Genomic DNA, 27,663 nt, shown 5'->3' with positions numbered 1-27,663 from the left:
ATAGAGATCGTAATCTGAGGGGAGTGGTATCGACAAGGATATACATATATGTGCGGGTTCCCGACATATAAGAATCAGGACAACACACAATAAGTTTCTAAGAGAAGTTTGGAGCAAAAATTTGGTCTCGACAGAATTCGGACATGATTTCTTTGATGGCAAAATGTACTAAATCACGGAAAAGTCTTAACCTGAGGCAGTTAGAGGGTATGTTCACTACTTCCTACTTGTTTTAGTCACGAATGATAGCCACGACCGGCTATTCCTTTAGCTTGTTCTAGATTATTGGATGGAATTTTCTTTATTTTATCATAACCACATCGTTGTTTTTGTCTTTGCTATTTCCAACAGACTTTTTATCCTGAATAACCTCCACTTATTCCTATTTCTCAAAGCGTTGCGCGGTTAGTTATCTCCAGTCGAGATTTCGCTCAAGACATAATTCTCTCACCAAAATGACTCATATATCCATGAAATAACATTATATCAAGGTCTAAATTTAATAATGACTCAATTCTTCTGTAACTAAAGTCAAATCTATTGATCTCTAACTGGCTATATCAATCAATCTCGGCATATTCTCCTAATTTACCAAAACTCTTTATTAATTAAGAATTAATAAAATTCACATCGGATCACCTGGTCTGAAAAAATGTACCCCCTCACACGAAATTACCGCCCTAGATGGTATACCCGGTCTTGGACAATACACTTCCTTACAGGAATTTACCGTCTTTGCGGCTACCCGTTCTTGGACAATGTATTACCTCACGGAGATCTACCGCTCTAACCGGATTACCTGATCTTGGTCATACACACCCTCACAGATAATCCTTTATGGAAAAGATCCTCAACTGGTTCCAAGATAGTGATACCAGAAATGACCGTTATCAAGATCGATAGCCACCATTATGAACTCAAGCATATATATCATCAATATGCATCATTACTTCATTCGACATTAACAATCATGAAATCACACCTGTCACTAATTAAGGTTTCATGAATCATAGTTCACCATTAAACTTAAGCATATATCGCATGCTTTCAAAATTTCAGATCACGTGGCAATTCAATTACAACAAACAACAACAACAACAACTACGCCTTCATCCCAAAACAATTATATCATATAAAAGCATATTATCCTATACACCATATCATTACCACTCGGAGCATTGCATTTCCAAATCTAACCTCAAAGCATGAGTTCTATACAATGTGATCATCTGTATATCAAGAATCAATTAAACCTCAAGATACGTAACTTCTACGTAGTTCGAGTTATACAGATAGAATTTCAATCATATACGTATCTGAGACATTCAGATCATCATAGCATGCGAATTGATAATTATTATATCATATCATATTCGATTATTTCGACGTGAAACATACACACATATCTACTAAGAAATTTAGTCAAATATCCAGACACACATCAATCATGCTATACGAGTATGATAGATTCATTCAAACAATCATAATACGGTCATCTACAATGAAACTATATAGGCGTGGTACATCCACCTAGTAGGTTGACACTAATGATTTGTTGGCGTGATAAGTCAACAACCTAAAAGCTAATCATTTGCAGGCGTTATGTATCATTCCCTAATAAGTGAAAATCAATCAATTGTAGGCGTGAATTCACTTATATGATAATGTAAGAATCACAATAAAAGAACAAGTATTATGATAAATAACAAAACCAAATAACTCATACTCACAGAGCACTTGCAGGGTGTGGCACGACCGTGATCCTTGATTTATTGTTCTCAAGCTCTGATACCATTTGTAACGCCCCGAAATTTTTAACCCAAAATTTGAAGATTTTTTTTTTTTATAACAGCGGAAACAAGAAATAAAATAGGGCTAAACATTTCGAGACATTACGGCGGAGAGAAAACCCAACACATTTATTTCATTTCAATATCAATGAAAATCATCAGAGTTAAAATCATAAAAGAAAACCCAAGCGATCCCTGTAACAATAAATCCAAAAATCTCGATCCGATACCTCATCCCGCAACCACTCATAAACCCTATTCTTTACCTGAAAAATAGTAAATTAATTGGAATTAGACTACCACGTCTAAGTAGGAAAACAGTAACTCTTAATGCAGGTATATCATGAGTCCAGTATGAGATGTGGGTGTCATAGGTGATTTTCAAAATATACATAAGCAAGTAAGCAACAACAGAAATCAACAGTCATAGACAGGAGCAGGTAAACAATTATGCAATAACAATAACTGAGCAGGTAAGGCATAGTATGCAACATTAATAAGCAAGTGAGGTAAGCGATGCAACAGCAATAACAATAACATGCATAACTTTCATGTAATAGTTCAATCACCTCGTATTTACCCATTTCAGGATTTCAGATCATTACAATTTCACAATATAAAGCATACTGAAAAATATGCAAATGTCTCTTTAATGACTCCATCACAGTGATACCTAACTGTTCTAATTAATGTTTATCTTTTCTTATCCCACGGGTACACGTGGGCCAAGGCAACCATCTCAGAAGAAAACGTTCGGGGGTATATTATTCAAGGGTATTTTATTAACCCGAACATTTTAACTGAGACTGAAAATCCTAAGGGAGCGGCCAGTGACCGAGAGAATCTCCCAAAGGCCAAAACCAAAACAGGATGCATCCCTAACTTCTGCAGAAGAACATGGAGCTACCACCTAGGACACATTTGGTAGTCCGGGTCCCCCAACTCTGAGGACTGGGACCAACGAGTCGCTTTACGCTCGAAAACAAACACATGTCCCCAGAGTTTTGTACCACCTACTCTCTCCAAGGTAAGCCCGAATCTGAGTGGGTTAAACTTTTCATTTAATTATATTCCTGAAGTATAGGGCATTTCCCTGACTTCCTTCTACTATCATAGCAGTAGAATCCCCAACCTTAGTCATTTTACCAAGGTGTACAAAACAGTCCCAACCCTTTGTCACATTGATTGCATAAACCCACTCAAAGTGCTATGGTGCCTTTAAACCAGTCAAGCACACAAGCCCCGGTACCTTTAAACCAGTCAGGCCACATAATTTAAATTTAAGTCTTTCATCAGTCTTATGGTTATTACCCAGAGTGCTTCGGTACCTTTAAACCGGTAAGCACCGATGCCCCGGTACCTTTTAAATCAGTCGGGCACACAACACTTAAGATTAAGTTTTTCATTGATTGCATTGCCATAGCACACAAGCTAACAGTCCAAATACCCGTATCGGGTATTCAACCCATATTGCCCATTAGGCAGGAGTTCCCAAACACCCTCCCATAGTGCTCTGGTGTCTTTATTATCATTTGATAATTTCAGAAAGTATGTAGTGTGCTAGGACAGTGATCGTTAGAAAGGTTATACACTTTAACATAAAGTTAAACCTTAGAGGATAAGCAAATCCATAGACATTTTAACGTTAGCAAGGGTGCAGCTTAATCAGAACTTTCAAAAAAGTAGGCACTTCGAATATCATAATTTATGCAGTTTAATATGCACTTGGACCCAAATAACTATGCAGCTCAATATGCATTTATCGTCAAGCAATATGCAGTTTAAGAAATTATGAGGAAGAAGCTTATTAGACTACAGCATATTCAATTTCCCACAATATCATGCATACAACTTGTATAAGATTATACATAATCACATGTACTCAGATCTGATCACAGCCAACATAACTACTTGAAGACAATACCGATTATGGGAAATAAAATAACTTGGAACTTAAGTCTGATAATAGATAATAAAAGAATTCAAAATTTAACATGATAATGGGTAACGAAAACATATGTATTCAGACTTGATATCAGTTATTAAACCAACATTGAAACAGATTTGATATAGTCAGTAAAATGACATATAGTTATCTTGGATATCAATCAATATAATAATATATAAAAAAAAAAAAATCCGATTTGGTGATGGAACCCAACAAGATATCATATAATCAACTCTAATCACCGTCAACAAACTAATAGGAAATCAGTTGTGATACAATCCACCAATTAACATATTACTCAAGTATTTAAACTGTCAACAAAACATCATATAACCCATATGTTTACATTGTTTTTATGTTCGTGGCATTTGCCATATCTGAACCTCCAAGTCAGATATGCATCCTCCTTCAGGATTTTTCTATTATTAACTATTTAGTGTGGTGTATAAATTTCACTGTCATAAAGAGAGCTTAACTGTGAAACTGGGGCATTGATAAAGTAGAGATTCAATGTAAAAGCAACATCAGAACCTAAATTAGCAAATATTAGTAATTGGAACGGATAACATGCTCTATTGTAAAGAAAATTAACATGAGGAATGGGTTCATGCACAGGTAAAACAAACAAAGTCCATTCCTATCGTCATGGGTTTTGATGTTAATCATGTATAACTACAACCTAAAAAGAAATTGTTCTGGTAGGAGGGTCAAAGATAAGTCATCAGATCAACCCCTTATCACACCGGATATTTAAACCATAAATTACAACATGCCACCTATAGATACGGTTGTATGCATACAGCCAAAGAGTTGAATGAAAAATATAATGGCTGATGAGGATATGGACTGGGGAGTGACAAGGTGGACGAGGGTCTCCACGAACAAGCATCATTTGTAGGAAATTATGCCTATGTTTTCCTAAAGCAGACAAGATCCAAACGAATTGTGTAATGTGACCATGATTCTACCTTTTTCAATTAGCCACATATGGTATATTTGAAACATCCCTTTCAGGTAGCGTAACAGACATAAAATTTCACAGCCTCAATCAAAGGTTGTACATTTATTGCAGCAAGGCTCCCGAGAATCTTTTTGTTCCAAGATCACTAAACCCCACATCCAGACTATCCAACAAAATTTACGCAAAATACAATACACCCAAATGGAGAGAAAAACTCCAAAAGTGCTGAAATGAAGAAAATCAAGAACGCCAACCAACTCATTTCATAAATACCTTAACTATAACCAACGAAAGAAATCAAAAACACCAAGAGACCCCTTTTTCCTTACCCCCATTCTGCGTTCAAGAAACAATCCTATGAATCTAAAACAAGAAACCCCCAAATCCAAGAAATTGGGTTCTCGGTTTAGGTTAGCAGTAGCCTTCAGCATTCAAGTATTTTTTTTTTTTACCAACACAAGCACACCCAGACCCAATCAATAACCCACAAGAAAAGTTACTGATCCTACCTGTTCCAGCGTTTCTCCTCGAAGATGCCATGGATGGAGGTGTTGCCGACCACCCCTACATGACCGAACACAGTCAATACCCAAAAGAAAATTTTCAGAAATCCTAAAGCAGAAATAGAAAACCCCCTTTTTTTTTTCTTTGACAGACTTACAAAACCCCCAAATCAACGATTTGGGGTTTCGGTTTGGGGTTCACCGTGAAATCCCGAATAGCAACTCGATTTCCCCAGATTTAAATCCATGCCAGACACTCTATCTCTTTACTATTGAAACTCCAAAATCCCCAAATCGGAGATTCTGGAATTTCGGTAGCTTAAACCCTAAATCCCCAAAATTTCTTGTCGGATTTGGGATTCACTGCACTCGTAAATCCCTATTCACTGCCCCCGCACCCCATACTCGACCCACATAATACCCAAAAGAAGAAGAAAACAGGAAAACCTACCTGTTCCGACGACGAGGAGGTGGCTGTCGCAGTCAGGGAGATCGCCGGCATCGGTTGCTCCTGATGGCGAGCTCGGGTCGAGAGGGACAGTGAGACAGTGAGTGCGGGAGTAGAAAGAAGAGGCGAGTGGAAGGAAGAGAGGTGTGGGAGGTAGAGAGGAGCGAGAGAGAGATGGAAGAGGGGTTCGGGATCTCCCCCCCTGCCATCGGCGGCTGCACATTTCGTTCCCCAGCCACTCCCCACGATGAGTTAGGGTTCAAAAATGAACCCTAACGACTGATTTATCGGGTAGGGACCCTCTCCCCTTTATTTTTCGTATGCGGGGCAGGGCTTGGGTCCGAGTTCATGACCTGAGATCCAACGGATCTGCGACTCTCCTATGGTGCGGCTCCACAGCTTGCCCGAAATATGGATCCAACTGTGGATCCATTTATTAACTTGGGTATATATATATAAGTTATGTTTATTATTATTTTATTTTATTTTTATGATATTATACATAAATATGGACCCTTTATGGATCCTGAATCTAAAACTTTTCTCTCTATTACACTATTGAAACTATGAATCTAAATGATATAATTTGGATCCAAACCTTCAGTAGATGAATATGGCTCCAAAATAAACTATTATGGATCTTGTATAAAGTTTTCTCCTTTAAGATCTGATTATAAATTCGCAGATCCACATAATAAGTGTTGGATCCATTACCAAATCTAACCATGATATCGAGATTCCAATATCAAGGATCTGAACCAAAAATAAAGATCTATTATTAGGTATTTGTTTGGATCCAATTACCGAAGATCCAAATAATATAAAAGGATCCGATATCGAAGCTCCAAGCAGGGCATCCAAGATCCAATTAGATATAAAAATCAAACAATAAAAGTATCCATGTAGCAGCTTCTGAATATGAAATTCATGTTTATTTATCTGATAAAATTCACGGTTATTACATGTTGGGTGCAGGATCTCCAGTCAGGAAAGCTGATTGGGCAAGGCCATAGACGAGGAGACCTTTACTACATGGATTTCTTATGTTTACCAAAATACTCGTTTTGTAATCATGTCAAAGACATTAATATAGATCTTTGGCATAAAAGATTAGGACACACAAGTATATCCAAATTATCTCTTTTTCCATTTTTGAAAAAATTTTGTATGTGAAGATTGTATACTTGGAAAAATGCAAATGATACCTTTCGGGTCTAGAACCTCTGTGACACATAAAATTTTTGAATTAGTGCATTCAGATGTGTGGGGTCCCGCCCCTGTTATGTCAAAAGGTGGTTATTCGTACTATGTTACATTTATAGATGATTTTAGTAGACATACTTGGATTTACTTTCTAAAACTCAAATCCGAAGTTTTTTCATGTTTTAAAAACTTTCATAATCTAGTTAAAAATCAATTTAAAACAAATATTAAAGTCTTTCGCTCCGACTCTGGGGGAGAGTTTATTTCAAATGAATTTCAATTATATCTAAAAAATCATGGAATTGTGCATCAAAAATCATGCATGTTTCATTACATCCTTCACTCCTATGCCATGAAGACAGCCATGCTTTAGCCATACAAATCCACCTCTTAAGGTAGTGTATCTGATATAAACACTTTATTAAACAGAAATCAGCATTTTGCATAAAAGACAACAATACATATAGCCAAGATGCATTTGTTTCTGGAAAATAATAGTTAAAATATAATGTGTCCTACAAAAGACATGGAAATCGAAGAATAAAAAAAAAGTGTGGGTGGATATCAAAGATGTCTAGGTCCATCACACTTTTTATAAAGAGAAAAAGAATCTCTGCAGAAAGTTTCTGGTGGTCCATCACAGGTGATGCAGCTGCAGTTTGGCAGGACAGAATGCATGATGTTCCTAGTTATTAGGTCATAAGAAGGGAAGAGCAGAGTTACTGAAAGCTTCTTAGGTAGGTGGGAAGCTCGCTTCCCGGAAACTCGCTTCGAAAGCACGATACTCCTCGCTTCTGAAACTTCATGGGAAGCTTGATTCCCCCACGCTTCTTCTATGCTTCTCATACACATGGTCTATGCATACTATATGCTTTTTTCACATTTCTTTTCAGCTTTTTCATGTATTTTCTCTCATGCTTTCACTCACTTTCCATGTACTTTCTTTAAATTGGTAACCATCATTGTTAGATTTTAACAAAAATTTAACTCTTTTATAGAAAAATCATGAAATATAAGAATAATCAATTTTATTTTAGTTTTTATTTGTTTCTTGTTTGATTCCATATTACTTCATTTTTTATTCATATTTCGCTTTTAAATTGAAACTTCGCTTCCTGCTTCATATAAATTTTAAATGCCTCGCTTCTCGCTTCCGCTTCCCGTATCGTTTCCCGCATCCGCTTCCTAGTTTGGCAACCTTGGTCTGACCCCTGGAAGAGTGACACATAGGAAAATACTGACAAGTTTATTAAAGTAAAATGCAACCTTGGACCAACAAAATCATTGTCTTAAACAAACAGCTTAAAGAGCTCTGACAACATGAGATTAAATTTGACAAAAAGTTCATTTTGGCATTTTCCCAGTAGCAAGAACATTTTATAGAAATACATATAACAGTAATCATAAAGATTTTTTTAATATTGAGATGCTTGAAAGGGATCCTCAATATACACTACCTGATGTTCAAGCCTTGAACTATCATAATTAACTTCTATCCGGTTCTTTAGCCTGAGTAAACAATCCTCCTGAACCACACACACACACACACACAAGAAAAGAAATATCCAATATTAGATAACAAAAAGAAACACACAACAAAGAAGTTAGCAAGGAAATGTGGAGGAATAATAAAGGCTGGCAAGCATAGAGACGAGATTCAATGGTACAGCAAATAATAAGAAAACCGTGGCATAATCTCTTGGCAAACAAAGTTCATAGACAGAAAAGATAAGGAAACTGGATGATAGGTCTGTAAACAGCCTTAAATATGATGCCCTTAAATGATAAAAGATGACATACATCTCAGTTTATGCACAATTTAAACTGTTGAATATGAAAAAAGGGTCAATCAATTCAAAATAACTTAGATTGTGATCAAAGTGCTGAATAACAATGAAAAACACAATAGTTCGGCAAGGCTTTTATTACAACAAGAGACAATAAGAGACCTGCAATGCAAAATAATACTGATGCATCCTGTAATTTTTACATAATTCTCCCAACTTTTGTCATTTTTTTTCAAGACAAGACTGCCAACTGTTAAAATGTAAAATGTAATATATATAATATATACATAATAATAATATAATATTTAGTTTTATTTATTTTTTCTTTTCTTTCTTTATCTTTATTTTTATCTAGTTCATTTCAAACTAGAAATAGGAATCTAGTCAAGATCCCATTTGGACTTGACTAGATATATAGTCGTTGGACCTAGTCCAACAGCTATAATTAGAGCGGCTGGACTAGGTCCAACGGACCTAAAGAAGAGCTCTTCTTCCTTCTTCCTTTTCTTGTATAAATAGGGGTGATCCCCTCCATTGTAAAACAATGCTTTTTAAGCATTTCTCATGAGAAATAAATGTTTATTGTTTTTATTGTGTTCTTCCATTTATACCCTTTTGTGGGTTGTGCTTGTAATGTCTCCAATAGACACCCATTGTGAGCTTTTGTGCGCTTGTGGAAGATCACCATTTCATTACCACAAGTTTCTTCCACCATTGCAGTGAATTTAACACATGAGGAATTCAGTCCTTGAATCCCATATTGCAAAGAGCCTATTAATGAATATCTTACATGGTCAGATCTTGCCTGTAACCAAAGATGAAAAAAAACGGCTCATAAGGCATGTAACCTATCAGGACCATTAGTGCTTGATTCTTTACTCATTCCACGTGGGAGATTGCACATCTGGATGCTGATAAATATCGAGTGCAAGTTTTAAGTGCAGACTGATTCAACCGACCACAGAAGTAAATGTAGGCAGTAAACCATCGCAAGAGCAGAGTGAAATAGGCAGTGTAGAATATCAAAATCCAATTTTCAAACTAGAATCTGGAGGTTTATTTTGAAAGAGTGTTGGATTTGAAGGAACGTGGACTAATCTTAATATTCTTAATTTCAAAGATTTTGGTGCAGCCTACTCCTAGCCCCATTGGTGTGATCAATGCTACCAAAATATGCAGTGTGATCTAGTAAGAAGCCAATAATAAAATAATGTGTTAACCATGAGAACATTTGAACAAAAGAAAGAAAAGCAATGTACCTTATCCTGACTTAGAATAAAAAGTATTCTTGGAAATTTCAACAATTACAGCAATTTTGCTCATTAATATACTTTTCAGCATACTTATATTCAATAAAGATCCAGAAATGAGATTCAAACTTCTATTCTATCAGTGTTCATGAATAATCAGCTCAAACATTTAACCAGGCTGCTGCATGATCAATAAAATTATATTGTACAACAGAAAAGGCAAATTTTTGCAAGACAAAACAGTGGTTAAAAGGAAATCACTAACTAAGACCCTGTTTGGATCTATTTTTACTTATTGCTTACATATATAAATTTAAGCACATTTTATAAAGAAGAATCTTTCCTTTACTTTTAATTAAGTGAATGTTTGGACTTTGGATTACCAACTGTTTAAAATTTAAATTATAATGAAGAAAAAAAGATTAGTGGGCAGTGGTGATGACGGTGGCAATAGATGGTGGTGATGGTGGTGGTGGCAGTGGTGGATGGTGGTAGTGGTGGTAATGATGGATGGTAGTGGTGGCAATGGTGATGATGGTTGTGGTAATGACAATGGTGATGGTGGTGGCGGCAATGATGATGATAGTAATGGTGGTGGTGGTGACAATGATGATAATAGTAATGGTGGTGGTGGTGAGGGGGTGATAGACGGTAATCGCGGTAATGGTGATGATAGTGGTGGCAATGTTGATGATAGTAATGCTGGTGGTGGCAGTAATGATGATTGTGGTGTTGGTAATGGTGATAGTGTCAATGGTGGTGGTGGTGGGGATGATTGGGGGTGGAATGAAATAAAATAAGTAGTTAAAAAAAAGGTCTCCTATTTTTTAAAAGAGGGGTGAATTTTATAAAATGTCATTAAAAAAATAAAAATAAAAGATCCAAACACCAAAAGTTGCTATTTAAAATAAGCATAAATGGCAAGGAGCAACTTATAAAGTGATCCAAACAGATGGATAAATCTAACAGTAAGGAAAAAACCTGCAAAGGGGTCAAGTCAAAAGAAGCACGAGCACCACTTTCTCTTCCTTGTACACAAACACATGAGAGGCCTCTCCCAATCCAAGCTGTTGATCCTGTAACAACCTCAGCTGGAACAATTGAAGAAACAACTATTAAATTTGAGCATTCAACTTTGTCAACTAGTGAAGTCAATAATGTTTACCTTACCAAGAAACAAAAATATCCTCAAGTGGCAAATATGCTAAGATCAACACTTATTTTTCTAGTTATATCCTTTTTCTAAGAAGAGAAAATAGTTGCACAGAAGATTGATATTGTCATGCATTTTCATTACAAAACAATACAGATAGTTAAAATGCTATGCAAGAAGTCACCAAAGTTCTTGGAAACAGATCACAGATGCAACAGCAAGAATAAATATAGAAGTTTACAATTCTTTAGAAGAAAAAAAATCCATATGTAACTCAATATACAGATAATATAGTCAAACATTTCAAAAGCAAGAAGGCATAACAACATGGTAAATAAATTATATAAGTTTTGATGGCATCAAGAGGGCAATATCTTCAAGTGGTTTCTCAACATCAATCCAAGCACTTCATATAGGGATTAGCTTTTGTGCGTTTGTAATGTCCCTTTTGTGGGTTGTGGTTGTAGAGATTAGTGAATGGGTCGGATTTGGAACCCAAACTAATCCTTACTAAGATAGAAGGAGAAAAAGAGGTACCTCTTATGAAGGCGGAAAAGACCAAGGCTATGTCCACGTTGTTAAAAATAAAATTGTATTCAAATACCCAATAAGGGTATTTCTGTCTTTTATCATATAGTACAGTCCACTAGGGACTGAAATGTAATTTAGTATTATAATAAATAACAGGCCCAACAATCACAATATGACTGTGGGGCACAACAGTCATAATATGACTGTTGGGAGGCAGTCCAACTATCATAATAATGACTGTTGGAAGGCAGTCCAAAGAGCTGGACTGCCTCCCATGTGCTGGAGTGAGGCTCTATAAATAGAGCATCACTCCCTTGTTATTCATCAATGCTCTTAGAAGCATTTGAGGATTTTCTCTAGAGTTTTTTCCCATCTTATAGGCTAGTATGCCTCTTGTGTTGTTTTCATTAGTGACCAATCTTAAGTGAGTTTATTAAATCCCTTTATTGGCATTGTGTTTGTTTCACTATTGTTTCATTGTACATTGTTTCATTACATGGTATCAAAGTTGGGCTCTTGAAAGAAGGAGAATCTTGTAAAGGAGGTGTTCTTCGATCATTGATCATTCCCTATCTCCTCTATTCTAAACTCAAGTATTCATTATGGGAGAAAGAGAGTCTGCCACCGTCTGTTAAAATGTAAACTGTAATATATATATATATATATATAATTTAATATTATTATATTTTCTTTTATTATTTTCTTTTTCTATTTTTTTTTAGCATCTAGTTCAATAAAAACTAGATATTTGATCCAGTCAACTTGACTGTGCAAATAGCTGTTGGACTGTAGTCCAACAGCTATAATAAATGTTGTTGGACTATAGTCCAACAGCTATAATAATAAATGTTGTTGGACTCTAGTCCAACAGCTATATTAAGAGACGTTGGACTTCCAACGTCTCTTTTGGAGAGCTCAAAATGAGCTCTCCTCTCTCTTCCACTTTTTTGTATATATAGGGGTGAACCCCTTCAATGTAAACTACTATGCTTCTTAAGCATTTTGTTCATGAATAAAGTATTATTTATTTTTCAAGTGTTCTTCCTTTTATACCCTTTCAAGGGTCATGCTTGTAGTGTCTCCAATAGACACTTGTTTGTGAGTTATTCATGCATTTGTTGAAGACCACCATTTCATTACATGGTATCAAAGCTACAAAATCCTTAGATCTTGAAGTGCTTCCGTCTCGATTTCCGTGCCACATTTACAAAAGGTGTTTCATCACCTTGTTCTTGGCTCAAGAAGATTTGTTTGAAGAAAGGCGAACTTGTGCTACAAAAATTTTGGTTTTGTATCCTCTCTTATTCCTTTGTCTACTCTTTTTCTTTTCTTTTATTTTTCTCTGTCTCTCCTCCTATTTATTCCTCTCTTACCCTTGACAATGATAAGATCACCATCATTCCTATGAAGCTAAATGATACTAACTATGTAATGTGGGCTTCGATTATGAAGCACCACATTTGAGGAAAAGGTTTATGGGGTATAGTGGATGGTTCCGATTTGGAACCTAAACTATCTCTTACCAAGAAAGAGAGTGATAAAGAGGTTCCTCTAACGGAAGAAGAGAAGAGTAAGGCGTTAGCCACTTATGAAAAGAAATGGAAAGAATGGAGGATAGGGCATGTAAAAATTATGTCATGGCTCATCAATAGCATAGACATTAAAAAATGCTCTAGTCTAGCTAAGTTTGAGCATGCCGATAAGGCTTGGGAATACCTCAAAAACATGTATTCCCTTAAAGATATTGCACATGTATGCAATTTACAAGATAAAGTTCGGACAATGACTCAAAAAGATAAAACTATTCGAGAATATTATAATGAGTTGTCCGAACTTTGGGAAGAGTTGGCTCTTCTTGAGCCCAAATGGCATTGTGCCGAAGACATCGAGCTTCACCAAAAGCAACTCGATATGGAACATTTCTATCAATTTGTGAATGGTCTAAGGCCGGAGTTTGAATCCACCAAATCGGCCCTTTTACATCGTGGAAAAATTCCTTCTATTGTTGATACTATAGAAGAGCTCACTATGGAGGAAAATAAACTTAGAAAAAGTACTCCAAAAGTTGATGATGACTCCGTTTTAGCTGTATCTAGACCGGAGAATCATACTCGTACTTACAAGCCGCCTCATTTTGGAAGGCAAAACGGCAACTTTGATAAAAGAAAAGTTATTTGTCATCATTGTCATGAACCGGAGCACTATAGGCCTCAATGTCCAAAGTTAAAAAGAAGAGAAGAAAAAAGAGTTGCATTTGTTGAATCCGAGTTAAAAGATCAAGATGCACCTGTGTCTATGGCTCAACTGATGGAAATCCTTCAACATCTTCTCAATGGGGTATCCTCATCAACCGAAGCCTCAACTGGAGCGGCAGTTGCATCTTTCTCCGGTCCAAGTAACTTTCCTTGGCTTTTAGATTCTGGTGCTTCTTTTCATATGACCCCAAATGTTAATAGTCTATCTGAATGTCTTAAAAATAACTCAAGTGTGTCAAAGGTTTTTACAGCCGATGGCACATCGCTTGAAGTAAAAGGAATAGGATGTTTTGAAAATCTTCAAAAATCCAAAAGATTTTTTATCCCAGAAGTTAGATATATCCCTAAACTTAATTTGAATCTCTTATCTGTCTCGCAAATATCTGATTATGGATGTAATATCTCCTTCACTTCTCATGGTTGTTGGGTACAGGATCGCCAGTCAGGGAAGCTGATTGGGGAAGGCCATAGAGAAGGAGGACTTTATTACATGGACTTTTTGGAATTACCCAAGAATGCATTTTGTTATAATATTCAGAAATTAGAATTGGATTTATGGCACAAAAGGCTTGGCCATCCTCATATGTCTAAAATTCAATATTTTCCAAGTTTGGAAAAATTTTGTAATTCTGAAAATTTTTCTTGTAAAGACTGCATTCTTGGCAAAATGAAAAGGTTACCATTTCTTAGTAGAACTTTTGTTTCCTCACGACCACTTGAGTTAATACATTCGGATGTTTGGGGCCCCGCACCAGTTATTTCCAAAGGTGGTTATACATATTATGTCATTTTTGTTGATGACTTTTCTAGACATACTTGGATTTATTTTCTTAAACATAAATCTGATGTCTTTGCTAACTTCCAAATATTTCATAAAATGGTTAAAAATAAGTTTCAAAATGATATTTCTGTTTTTCGCACTGATTCAGGGGGAGAATTTATGTCCAACGAATTCAAAGACTATCTCAATTTACATGGTATTACACATCAAAGATCATGTCCACACACTCCACAACAGAATGGCCTAGCCGAACGCAAACATCGGCACATTATGGAACTACTAGGACATTGCTAATTGCAAATCAAGTTCCAAAAAGTTTTTGGGCCGAAGCGGTCCTAATTGCCACCTACCTCATTAATAGGATGCCATCTTCCTCATTAAAGAATACAACTCCAATAGAAAAGCTTGTTAATTTAACTCCAAATTATTCTAGATTAAGAGTCTTTGGATGCAAATGTTTTGTTTTCACCAACAAAAATGACAAACTCTCTCCTCGTGCAATCCCATGTGCCTTTTTAGGATATGCTGATAATCAAAAAGGCTATAGGTGTTTCGATTTTCAAAATGACAAATTATATGTGTCAAGAAATGTATCTTTTTTGGAAAAAGAAAGCTTCTTTGAATTTGAAAAATCCAAGGATGTCACTGAATACTCGTTTTTAATTGATCCAACTTCAAAATCCAATGAATGTGATGTTGGATGTGACCTTGACAATGATCAAAGTCCTATTGTTGTTGAAAATGATGATAATGAAGAGCAAATCCATAGGGATGTTAGTCTACAATATTCAAGACGTAGAGAGCAAAATTTTCCATGTGCATTACAAAAATACTCTAAAGTCTCACCTAAAAGAACGTCTAGAATCTCTAAACCTCCAGAGAATTTTGTGTCTTATGAATCTTTTTCACCCACGTATAGGGCCGCCATTACATTAATACAATCATATGTTGAACCTGTAATGAAAAGAGGCAGAAGCACCAATAGAGCAAAAGTCACTCTTTAAGAGCGACTACTAGAGCCAAGAACACAAACACCAAATGTGCACACACAAAACTCTTAAATATAGAAAATGACTTAAAGTCATAAGTTGGATATTATTGAAGAAAGGAAGAGAAGGGTGAAAAACCCATGCTACAAGAGGAGAACACCTCCTCTATTTATAGAGGAGGGAGGCTCAAAGAAGGGACTACAAGGGGGCTCCCTTGTAGTCGTTGGGAGCTCCAACGGTCAGAAATCTGACCGTTGGGGCCCCAACGACTACAAGAGTGGGGTTCCTTGTGGTCATCCAAAAGAAAGAAAATAAAAAGAAAAAAATAAAAAAGGAAAAAGGAAAAAGGTAAAAATAAAAAGTACATTGGCTGATTTACAAGAATACCCCTATCGGGTATTTCAATAAAAGAGAATACATATATATATATACATATATGTATATATATACTTATATATATATATATACGAATGTATATATATATAAGTATATGTATATATACATATTTTAACACGCCCCCTCAAACTTTACGGGGAGAAGACCGAAAGTTTGTTAAGAAGAAACATAAATCGTGGAGTTGGGAGCGCCTTGGTGAAGAAGTCAGCTAGTTGATACTCTGAAGTAACATATGGTAATGAGATAGTCCCTCTGAGGTATTTGTCTCGAACATAATGGCAATCCATTTCGATATGCTTGGTCCGCTCATGAAAGGTGTGATTGCTGGCAATGTATATCGCACTTTTGTTATCACAGCAGAGCTTGGTGGGAGTGGAAATGGGGACGCCCATGTCAGCAAGGAGACTTCTGAGCCATACAATTTCCATAGTTGTCATTGCCATGGCCCGATATTCAGCTTCAGTGGATGACAGTGAAACCTTCTGATGCTTCTTGCATCTCCACGAAATGAGGGATTCACCTAAAAAAATACAAAGACCCGTTATTGAGATACGATCATTGGGATTTTCTCCCCAGTCAGCATCAGTAAAAGCAGTTAAGTCAAGAGATGAGGAAGAGGATAAGAAGAGTCCCTTGGATATAGTATTTTTGATATATCGCACAATTCTCATTACGGCTGCCATATGAACCGAAGTAGGTGCATGTTGAAACTGGCTTGCTGCATTAACCGCATGAGCTATGTCTGGACGTGTGATGGATAGATAGGTGAGAGATCCGATTAATTGGGGGTAGGGGGTTGGATCCTCAAGTAGAACACCATCTTCAAGTCTCAGTTTTGCATTAACAACTTCGGGACTCTCAACTTTCTTTTCATCAGATATTCCTGACTTGGTACAAATTTCTGCAGCTAATTTCATTTGAGATAGGATGTATCCTCGCGGGGAATAAGCCACTTCAATCCCTAAAAAATATCTCAAATAACCAAGGTCAGACATATCAAAAGTTTCTTTTAACATGGACTTTACATCATTTACTCCCTTTTTGTCATTCCCAGTAATGATCATATCATCAACATACAGTAGAAGCATAATAATGGAGTCACCTGTCCTTTTAACAAAAAGAGCAGTGTCAGTATAGCAAGAAGAAAATCCTAAATTGATTAATACGTTACTAAACCTATCATACCAAGCTTTAGGAGCTTGCTTGAGTCCATATAAAGCCTTTTTTAATTTCAAAAATTTTCCATTTAAATTCATACCTGGAAGCGGTTCCATATAAACTTCTTCATTTAAATTACCATTCAAAAAGGCATTTTTGACATCAAGTTGAAAGATTGGCCATTTTTAACTGAGGCTATAGCAATAAGAGCTCGAACACTAGTCATTTGAGCAACTGGGGCAAAAGTTTCATCATAATCTACCCCATACTCTTGGGCATATCCCTTGGCTACCAACCTAGCCTTATATCTTTCCAATGAACCATCACTCTTAGTTTTTACTTTAAAAATCCATCTACATCCAATGGGTTTCTTGCCATTGGGAGGATCAATGATTTCTCAAGTTTGTGCCTTTTTAAGAGCATTAAGTTCTAGTTCCATAGCTTCATTCCAATGAGCATATTGCTTAGCATCATTGTAATGAGATGGTTCATGAAAGGAGTGAAGAGCAAGTAGGCATGCTCGAAAGTTAGGAGAAAAGGAATCATAAGAAACAAATCTATTTGGTATTTTGGAAATCCGATTTGATCTTCTTTGAGAGGTCTCATCGATGGACTCACTTTGGGAAAATTTTTCAAGGGCACAAGGAGGATTTCTTTCATTCCTTCTAGAGTAGACTTGAATTTGTCTTGAAACATTTTCTTCTAAGTTTTGATCATCACTCGGATGTTCAAAAAGATCTTCACTAAGGGATTCACTATGATCATCTATGATGTTTTCTTTAGGCAACAAGTCAAATAGAAAGGAATAATCAATATTTTCATTTGGTTGGTGTGAAAAACCATTTTCCTCTTCAAGGAATGTGACATCTTTAGAGATATAAAGCTTGTTTTTAAGTATGTCAAAACATCGATAACCTTTTTGTTTTTCGCCATATCCCAAAAAGATACATTCAATAGCCCTAGGAGAAAGTTTATCATTCTTGTGAGTTAGAACAAAACATTTACATCCAAAAATTCTTAGTCTTTTATAATCGGGAGACATATTGTAAAGTTTTTCAAATGGAGAAAGATTTTTCAAAGAGGATGAAGGAGTTCTATTGATAAGATATGTAGAGGTTAGAACCGCTTCGGCCCAAAAGGATTTTGGAATATTTCTTGAAATTAATAACGTTCTTGTAGTTTCTATTATGTGTCTATGCTTTCTTTCCACAAGACCATTTTGTTGCGGAGTGTTGGGGAAAGAACGGTGGTGACAAATTCCATTTTCTTTTAAATAGTTTTGAAAATCATTGGACATATATTCACCTCCCGAATCGGACCTAAGAATAGATAGATTTCCCAAGAATTGATTTTTGACCATTGCATGAAATTATTTAAAGAAGGAGAAAACTTCGGATTTGCGACTTAGGAAGTAAATCCACGTAAATCGAGTGAAGTCATCAATAAAGACCACGTAATACGAAAAACCTCCTTTAGACAAAATAGGGGAAGGTCCCCACACATCGGAATGAATAAGTTCAAATGGCCGACTGGTAAAGTAACTTCTTTGAGGAAATGGAGTAGCTTTAGATTTCCCAAAAATGCAATCTTTACAAGTCATGTGATTGTCTTTACAAGTATTGTTCAAAAACGTAAAAAGAGACATTTTTACAAAATTTGGATGGCCAAGTCTCTCATGCCATATTCCAATACTTTTGTCTTTTACAAGATTGCAAGATGACTTAGATGGAAGAGTCAAAAAATCCATAAAGTAGAGGTCACCCCTTCTATGGCCTTGCCCAATCAGCTTCCCTGACTGGAGATCCTGCACGGTGCAATCTTTAGGTGAAAAAGAGACTTGGCATCCATGATCGGTGATTTTAGACACGGAAAAAGGTTTAAATTAATTTTAGGAACGATTCTTACTTTAGGAACGAAAAAGTTTTTAAAATCAAGTGATCCAATACTTTCAATTTTTAATGATGTACCATCGGCCGTTGAAACACAAGAGGATATGGGTTCGGAAAAAACATTTGAAAGAGAGTTTTTATGAGATGTCATATGAAAAGAAGCACCGGAGTCTAGTATCCACATACCTGGAGGTGATGAAGAGTAGGCGATGGCGGCCCCGGATGTTGAAGGAGAAGTCTTGAGAAGATGTTGGAGAACTTCGGAGATGTGATTTAGAGTTTCTTTGATATCTCCTTCTTTGGTACTTTCTTCCTTCTTTGGAGAATTTTCCCCAACAGCGGCTACCTTTCCTTTGAGTTTTGGACAAACCGGTCTAATGTGTCCCGGTTCATTACAATAATGGCATATTATTCCCTTTCTAGGCCCATTACTATTTTTGTTAAAATTTGGAGGTCTATGCTTTAACATTCGATCCGGGCCTAGTGACGGCCAAAACTTCATCACTCTTAATGCTCAAGCCAAGGGCATCTTCAATAGGTAGGGCTTTGCTTCTATGGAGAAGAGATGCCCTTACTTGTTCAAATTTCGGGCGAAGACCATGAAGAAATTGACAAAAATGTTCCTTTTCAATTTGTTCCCTCCTTAATTCAATATCTTCCGGAGCCACCCACTTAGGCTCAAGAAGAGCAAGTTCTTCCCAAAGAGGAGTTAGAGAGCTAAAATAGTCTCGGACACTCATGTCCATTTGTTTGGTGGAACGGATTTTTTCTTGACAAAAAAATTGTCGAGCAAGGTCCTTTTGGGTATACATACCCTTAAGGAAAAACCAAGCCTCATTGGCCCTTCTAAAATTGGCAATATTAGCACAATTTTTAAGGTCAACATTGTTCATAAACCATGCCAAAATTTTGGCATGGTTACTTTCCCAATCCTCAATTTTGGATTGATGATCATTAATAGCTTTGATGCGCTCATCACCATCTAAAGCTTTTTCAACTTCATTTTCGATTTTGGTGAGAACAAGAGAGGGTTCGGGAGTAGTTCCCATAACAAAACCCCAAAGTTTCTTACCTCTAAGATGATTTTCCATAGCGGAGGCCCACATGAGATAGTTGGACCCATTTAGCTTAAAAGAAAGCTCCACTTTAGAGTCACGTTCCATCGGCACCAAAAAGTCCTTCCTTTCTTCAAAAAATGAGTCACACGTTCCAAAGAAAAGCCCAATCACCAACCGAGCTCTGATACCATGTAATGAAAAGAGGCGGAAGCACCAATAAAGCAAAAGTCACTCTTTAAGAGCGACTACTAGAGCCAAGAACACAAACACCAAATGTGCACACACAAAACTCTCAAATATAGAAAATGACTTAAAGTCATAAGTTGGATATTATTGAAGAAAGGAAGAGAAGGGTGAAAAACCCATGCTACAAGAGGAGAACACCTCCTCTATTTATAGAGGAGGGAGGCTCAAAGAAGGGACTACAAGGGGGCTCCCTTGTAGTCGTTGGGAGCTCCAATGGTCAGAAATCTGACCGTTGGGGCCCCAACGACTACAAGAGTGGGGCCCCTTGTGGTCATCCAAAAGAAAGAAAATAAAAAGAAAAAAATAAACAAGGAAAAAGGAAAAAAGGAAAAAGGTAAAAATAAAAAGTACATTGGCTGATTTACAAGAATACCCCTATCGGGTATTTCAATAAAAGAGAATACGTATATATATACATATATGTATATATATACTTATATATATATGAATGTATATATATAAGTATATGTATATATATATATACATATTTTAACAGAACCATCATCCTATTCTCAAGCCAAAAATCATATAGAATGGATAGAAGCCATGAAAATAGAATTGGATGCACTAGAAAAGGCCAATACTTGGACGATACAAGATATCCCTCCGGGTAAGAAACCTATAGGTTGTAGGTGGGTATACAAAGTCAAAACCAAAAGTGATGGGACCCTGGAAAGATATAAGGCCCGTTTAGTAGCAAAAGGATATGCCCAAGAGTATGGCATCGATTATGAAGAAACATTTGCTCCTGTGGCCTGTATGACCACTGCTAGAACTTTAATAGCATTGGCCTCCATTAGAACATGGCCTATCTTTCAATTAGATGTCAAAAATGCTTTCCTAAATGGGAATCTCGTTGAAGAAGTATACATGGAAGCCCCACCTGGTATTAGTATCCCTAAGGGTAAAGCTCTTCGTCTAGAAAAAACTCTTTATGGTCTTAAACAGGCTCCAAAAGCCTGGTATGACCGATTTAGTCATGTTATGCTTGATATTGGTTTTCAACCTTGTTTAACTGACACTGCTTTGTTTGTTAAGAAATCTGATGCAGGCATCATTATTCTTCTTCTCTATGTGGACGATATGATCATCACCGGAGGCGACAAACAGGGAGTTGCAAATATCAAATCTCTTCTTAAAACTCACTTTGAAATGACTGACTTAGGTTTATTAAGATATTTTTTAGGCATTGAAGTTGCTTATTCCCCTCGAGGGTATTTGATATCTCAATCTAAATTTGCTCTTGATATCGTTTCCAGGTCTGGCATTACAGATGATAAGAAAGTAGACACTCCAAAAGTTGTCAATGTTAAAATGAAAATTGATGATGAAGAACTTCTTGATGATCCTACTCCTTATAGACAGCTTGTTGGAGCTCTTTCTTATCTTTCCATTACTAGGCCAGATATAACTCATGCGGTTCATACAGCCAGTCATTTTCAGCATGCTCCCACCTCCGTGCACATGGGAGCAATTTTGCGTATTATTAGATACTTAAAATTCTCTCTTTCACGAGGACTCTTCTTGTCTGCTTCATCTTCATTAAATTTAATTGCATATACTGATGCTGACTGGGGAGGTGATCCCAATAATAGACACTCAACTACTGGTTTTTGTGTGTTCCTAGGTGAAACCTTAATTTCGTGGAGGTGCAAGAAGCAGCAAAAAGTCTCTCTTTCCTCCACCGAAGCTGAATACAGAGCCATGGCAACCACCACTATGGAGGTTGTTTGGCTCAGACGATTGCTAGCGGATATGGGAGCTAAAGCAACGCAAGCTTCAAAGATGTGTTGTGACAACAAAAGTGCGATCTACATTTCAAGCAACCGGACATTCCATGAGCGTACTAAACACATTGAGATGGACTGTCACTATGTCAGAGATGAATACTTACATGGAACCATTGATCTGCCATATGTTACATCAAAATATCAATTAGCAGACTTCTTCACCAAGCCTCTCGCTGCTCCCAGATTTCACTTCCTCTTAGACAAACTTTCGCTCATTGTACCGTAAGTTTGAGGGGGAGTGTTAAAATGTAAACTGTAATATATATATATATATATATATATATATATAAAATTTAATATTATTATATTTTCTTTTATTATTTTCTTTTTCTATTTTTCTTTATTTTCTTTTTTAGCATCTAGTTCAATAGAAACTAGATATTTGATCCAGTCAAGTTCCTGTTGGAACTTGACTGTGCAAATAGCTGTTGGACTGTAGTCCAACATCTATAATAAATGTTGTTGGACTATAGTCCAACAGCTATAATAATAAATGTTGTTGGATTGTAGTCCAACAGCTATATTAAGAGACGTTGGACTTCCAACGTCTCTTTTGGAGAGCTCAAAATGAGCTCTCCTCTCTCTTCCACTTTTTTGTATATATAGGGGTGAACCCCTTCAATGTAAACTACTATGCTTCTTAAGCATTTTGTTCATGAATAAAGTATTATTTATTTTTCAAGTGTTCTTCCTTTTATACCCTTTCAAGGGTCATGCTTGTAGTGTCTCCAATAGACACTTGTTTGTGAGTTATTCGTGCATTTGTTGAAGACCACCATTTCATTACACCGTCATCACCTACAAACTCAATGAAAACAACTACTTGATGTGAGCGACGACTATGGAGAATCATATCAACAACAACAACAACTACGCTTTCATCCCAAAACAATTGGGGTCGGCGATATGAACCAAAAAAGGAAATCATTCTGGGTCTTCCACATGAATCCTTTTCCTCCAATCATTTCTATCCAATGCCATGTCCTCGGTGACGTTCAAAGCATTCATATCCTTTCCTATCATCTCCATCCAAGTCTTCTTAGGCCTACCCCGACCTCTTTTAACTAAAATAATTTCTCATTTCTCCATCCTTCTAACTGGAGCATCATTAGGCCTTCGCCGAATATGTCCAAACCACCATAAATGATTCTCTCTCATCTTATTTTCAATGAATGCAACACCTACCTTCTTACGTATCTCCTCGTTTCGAATCTTTTATTGTATTTCCACACATCCATCTAAGCATACGCATCTCAGATACACTCATTTTTTGAATATGATGTCTCTTGGTAGCCCAACATTCCGTACCATATAGTAAAGTGGGCCTAATTGTCGTCCTATAAAACTTTTCCTTCAACCGCAATGGCATTCTACGATCGCACAACACTCTAGTTGCACTTTTCCATTTCATCCACCCAACCTTTATCCTATGATTTAGGTCTCCATCAATTTCTCCATACTTTTGAATGATAGATCCCAAATATTTGAAACAGTCATCCACCGGTATTTCTTGCTCACCAAGCTTCACTACACTCCCATCACTACTTCGTTGCTTACTAAACCGACATTCCATATATTTTGTCTTACTCTTACTCAACTTAAAACCTCTTGCTTTCAGTGTTTGTCTCCATAATTCTAACTTAGCATTAAGACCAGCTCTAGACTCATCAATCAAAACAACATCATCAACAAACAACATACACCACGGCACATTTTCTTGAATTGATCTCGTAAGCTCATCAATCACTATAGCAAATAGGAAAGGGCTTAAAGCAGATCCTTGATGTAACCCAACCGTTATAGGAAAATGGGTTGTCACCCCTCCACAAGTGCGGACATTGGTTACTACTCCTTTATACATATCTTTAATTATACTAATGTACTTGAGAGAAACATCTTTCTTCATCATTGTCCACCAGAGAACGTCCCTAAGTACTCTATCGTATGCCTTCTCCAAATCAATAAAAACCATATGCAAATCTTTATTCCTCTCTCTATATCTCTCAATAAGTTGTCTAAGAAGATGTATAGCTTCCATAGTTGATCTTCCAGGCAATAAACCAAATTGATTCTCCGATATCGTGACAACCTTCCTCGACATCACCCTCTCCCAAAGTTTCATAGTATGACTCATGAGTTTTATACCACGATAGTTTGTGCAATCTTGTATATCACCCTTATTCTTATATAGAGGCACCAAAGTACTCTTCCTCCACTCATTAGCCACCACCAGTAACAATAATTAAAATTTCATAGCTTCAAAGTGTTAGAATCTGGGTTTAATCGCACATGATTGATATCGGTCATGCACACCACACAATAACACACAACGATATAACGTGGTTCAGCCTTTGAGGCCTAATTCCACGGATCAGGGAAGACTCTCTCTCTCTCTATGTTATTTCACTTTGAGAGAGGGGAGTTCTTAATTTATATAAGAGGGGGATGTTACATGAGATAGGAGGTTTCCCAACCAACCTCAACTTCCTATGTTGGTTGGGACTCTCCAAATTACAGCTATCTTGAACACATGTGATCTCCTTATTGTATTGGGACTCAATTACATTAGATTGAGATAACTTGAAGCACTCGAGTCTTTCTTCACAAGGACTCCCATTTGCCTTAACGTTAACTGAAGTAGGAGACTTATTTTCAGGAGTCTTATCTTCACATATGGTTCTTCCTTCACGTGAGGACTCTATCAGGCATGAGAGTCCTACTCCTTCAACACATGGCAACTATACCAAATATAATGAGCAAAAACAAAAAGGGCTATAACACAATTGAGCAAATTATCTCCCAAGTCAGTTGCAATATCTATATTGCTCGAAAGACATTAAAACATTAAACAGTTGGCATGGCACAATTATTAGCTCAAGCATCAATCTGTCACACTATTGATATGCTTCAAAGCAACTTCCTGGATCCTGGTCATATGTCAAGCATCCACACAGCAAACAACGATATTAGTTAAAGTCGGCATCACAAAGAATCAACATAAAGGGCTTCTTCAGGATTTTTTTATTCAAAATTTTCTCTTTCTTATAAAGAGGAATCAACATAAAGATCCTGCCAGAAAATCTCTAAAACCCATCAACCTTTATGTTCTATAAAGCTCATAATTTTAGTTCACTTGAAATCTAGCATAGACACATTAACTATGTGAATCACACGAATCATTTTTAATATGTGGTAGTTAACAGGATTTAGCGTTAAGAAAAAAAAAAGACACCTCGCTTGAAAGCCCAAACACAACTTATGATGATAATCAAAATGTATACATTCATTTCTTGTATTCATGGCACATAAAAAAGAACATCATCACAAATAAAAAGTCTTTCTACCACAATAAGCACACAAAATGAAGAATCCCTAGGCCCAAACATGTTATGCAAAGAGATAAAGGATCCTGCCACATATGTTCAAACCTCACCAAGAAATGTCAACTTTCTCACAGGTAGCTAGGCAATCCATGTGACCATACTTTGGTCCCATTCTATGATAACAATTTTGAATTTTTGAACATGGAGAGATAAAGAAGCACTGAAATAATAGACCTACTAAAGGCAAAAAAATAGAGGGTAGGTTGATATCCGTCATAGAATCGGTGCCTCAGCGTATTTAATTGATATTTCTCGCATTGTATGTAGACAATTTTGTTTTTTCGCTTGTTATGGATGTGTCAAGTACAAAGAAGGCAATAAGATTTAGGATACTCAAGATGCAAACAAATCATCTAGAATTACTACCTAAACTATTAATCCCTATCCTATGGCACATTTGAAATGGTGGAAGTTTCAAATTTCTTATAGCATGGCAAAGGCTGTCTGAAAGAACTCCCAGTTATGAAGCAATGCCACAATTCTCTGTATTGGGATTTTCTAGGCGAGGAAAATCATGTGATAAATAAAATTTATGCTTTTGGCAAAAATCTCAGGAAATATCAGTATGTCTGAGATCTTGAAATTTTAGGAAAATATAAAACATAAATAGAAATAATAATATAAAAAAATAAAATGCTAATATCACAATAAAATCACATCATTTGATAATGGATGAGATGTGTGATATTTTCTAGGTGAGGAAAATCTCATGATAAATAAAATCGATGTTTTCTCAGAAAATCTCGGGAAATATCAACATGTATGAAATCTAGAAATTTTAGGAAAAAATAAAACATAAGTAAAATATAAAAATACAAAAAGTAAAAGATGCGTTAATATCACAATAAAATAGAAACATTCAAAAATAAATGAGATGCAGAAAATATGATGTCAACAATTTTTTATCTACTTTCGAGTGTAACACCATAAATCGTGATATCTTTCTATGCCATGAACTCACACAATTTGGAAAGGAAGGAATGACTCAAATTCTCAAAGCATAACATCCAATCATCTCAAACACCAAGATTGCCTCACATCAGAGTTAGAAACACCGGTCGTCTCTGATCTGCATATGTGCACAGCCAATAACAGAAACATGTAGCAGAAAATCCTCGTCCAAAATGAACACTAATAATCCTCTTAATCCTACCAACCAAGTGAGTTCCTATACATTCAAACCACATATCAAGATTCTCAAAATTACAAAAAACGCATACCCTCTTACAATTTATTCATCTCATATTCCTGATGATGGTGACAAATTAAAGCACTAGTCCGTCCAAAACCTTCACTCATCCACATCCCAATTCTAAATCTAATGTCCCGAATAACCTAATTGACCTCTATCATCTTCAGTAGCTCAAAATCCATCCTACTTACCACCAAGAAACAGATCATTCTCCCCACAAACAATTCACACATACACACAAAATTTCCAAAGCTGAATATATATATATATATATATATATAAAACAAAAGAAAACAAAATCTTCCTCAAATCGTGAATGCAACACGTATTCCAGAGAGAGGAGGAAAGGAACAAAAAAGCAAACTAAAATCAAACAAAATTAGAAGAAGCAAGAATCTATGGATACCAGAGGTGGAATGGCACCCGCTGCCGCGCTCGATCCCGTGCGACAGCCTTCTCACCGCGACGAACGAGCCTCCTCGCTCGTCCATTCTCTCCTCCACCGCAACTCCAGTACAACGAAACCTCCCTACTCCATCGATATTTTCTTCCTCCTCCTCCTCAGACAACAACAACAAACACCAAGACAAGCTCGCCCTTTCCTCACGGGAAAAGCTGAACCAAGAACTCCCCTTCAAACCCTAGAAATCTGCCACCAGGACCTCCAAGGACGGGGCCATGAGAAAGAAAAAGAAAAGAAACAAGAAGCTTTTCCGTTTTCGAATTCCCCACGAGAACGAGGAATGCAGGAACAAGGGATTATGAATTCCGAAGGAGAAAGGAGGGAGGGAGGAATAGAGGGAGACGAAGGAGAGAAACGGAGTCGGCGGAATCGTTTTCCTTGGTTTTGGTTTTTCCGTTTTTTCTGGTTTTCCTTCCTCTCTGAGCGCCTGCGCGTCTTTCACGCACACGGGAAAGATTGAAGAGAGAGAAAGAAGAGAGAGAGAGAGAG

The 27,663-nt window shown here is 36.6% G+C and overlaps 1 protein-coding gene across 2 annotated transcripts in view; it reads right to left on the bottom strand.

The window, feature by feature from the left end:
* Positions 1 to 27,348, bottom strand: part of LOC149822154 (uncharacterized) — a 68,340-nt gene extending 40,992 nt beyond the window's left edge. For both annotated transcript variants that reach the window (XM_089980138.1, XM_089980139.1), the window contains exons 1-3: positions 27,118 to 27,348; positions 10,872 to 10,981; positions 8,311 to 8,379 (exon numbers count right to left, since the gene is read on the bottom strand). In XM_089980138.1, the coding sequence (XP_089836264.1) occupies positions 8,311 to 8,379; positions 10,872 to 10,981; positions 27,118 to 27,202 (264 nt within the window). In that variant the 5' untranslated portion in view covers positions 27,203 to 27,348. The remainder of the gene's footprint in view (positions 1 to 8,310; positions 8,380 to 10,871; positions 10,982 to 27,117) is intronic.
* Between the last annotated feature and the right edge of the window lie 315 nt (positions 27,349 to 27,663).

Source organism: Nuphar pumila, chromosome 11 (assembly GCF_984573655.1).
Source record: "Nuphar pumila chromosome 11, dmNupPumi1.hap1.1, whole genome shotgun sequence".
NCBI lineage: Eukaryota > Viridiplantae > Streptophyta > Magnoliopsida > Nymphaeales > Nymphaeaceae > Nuphar > Nuphar pumila.
Note: the sequence above shows the minus strand (reverse complement) of the source record. Positions and strands in the feature narration are given on the sequence as shown.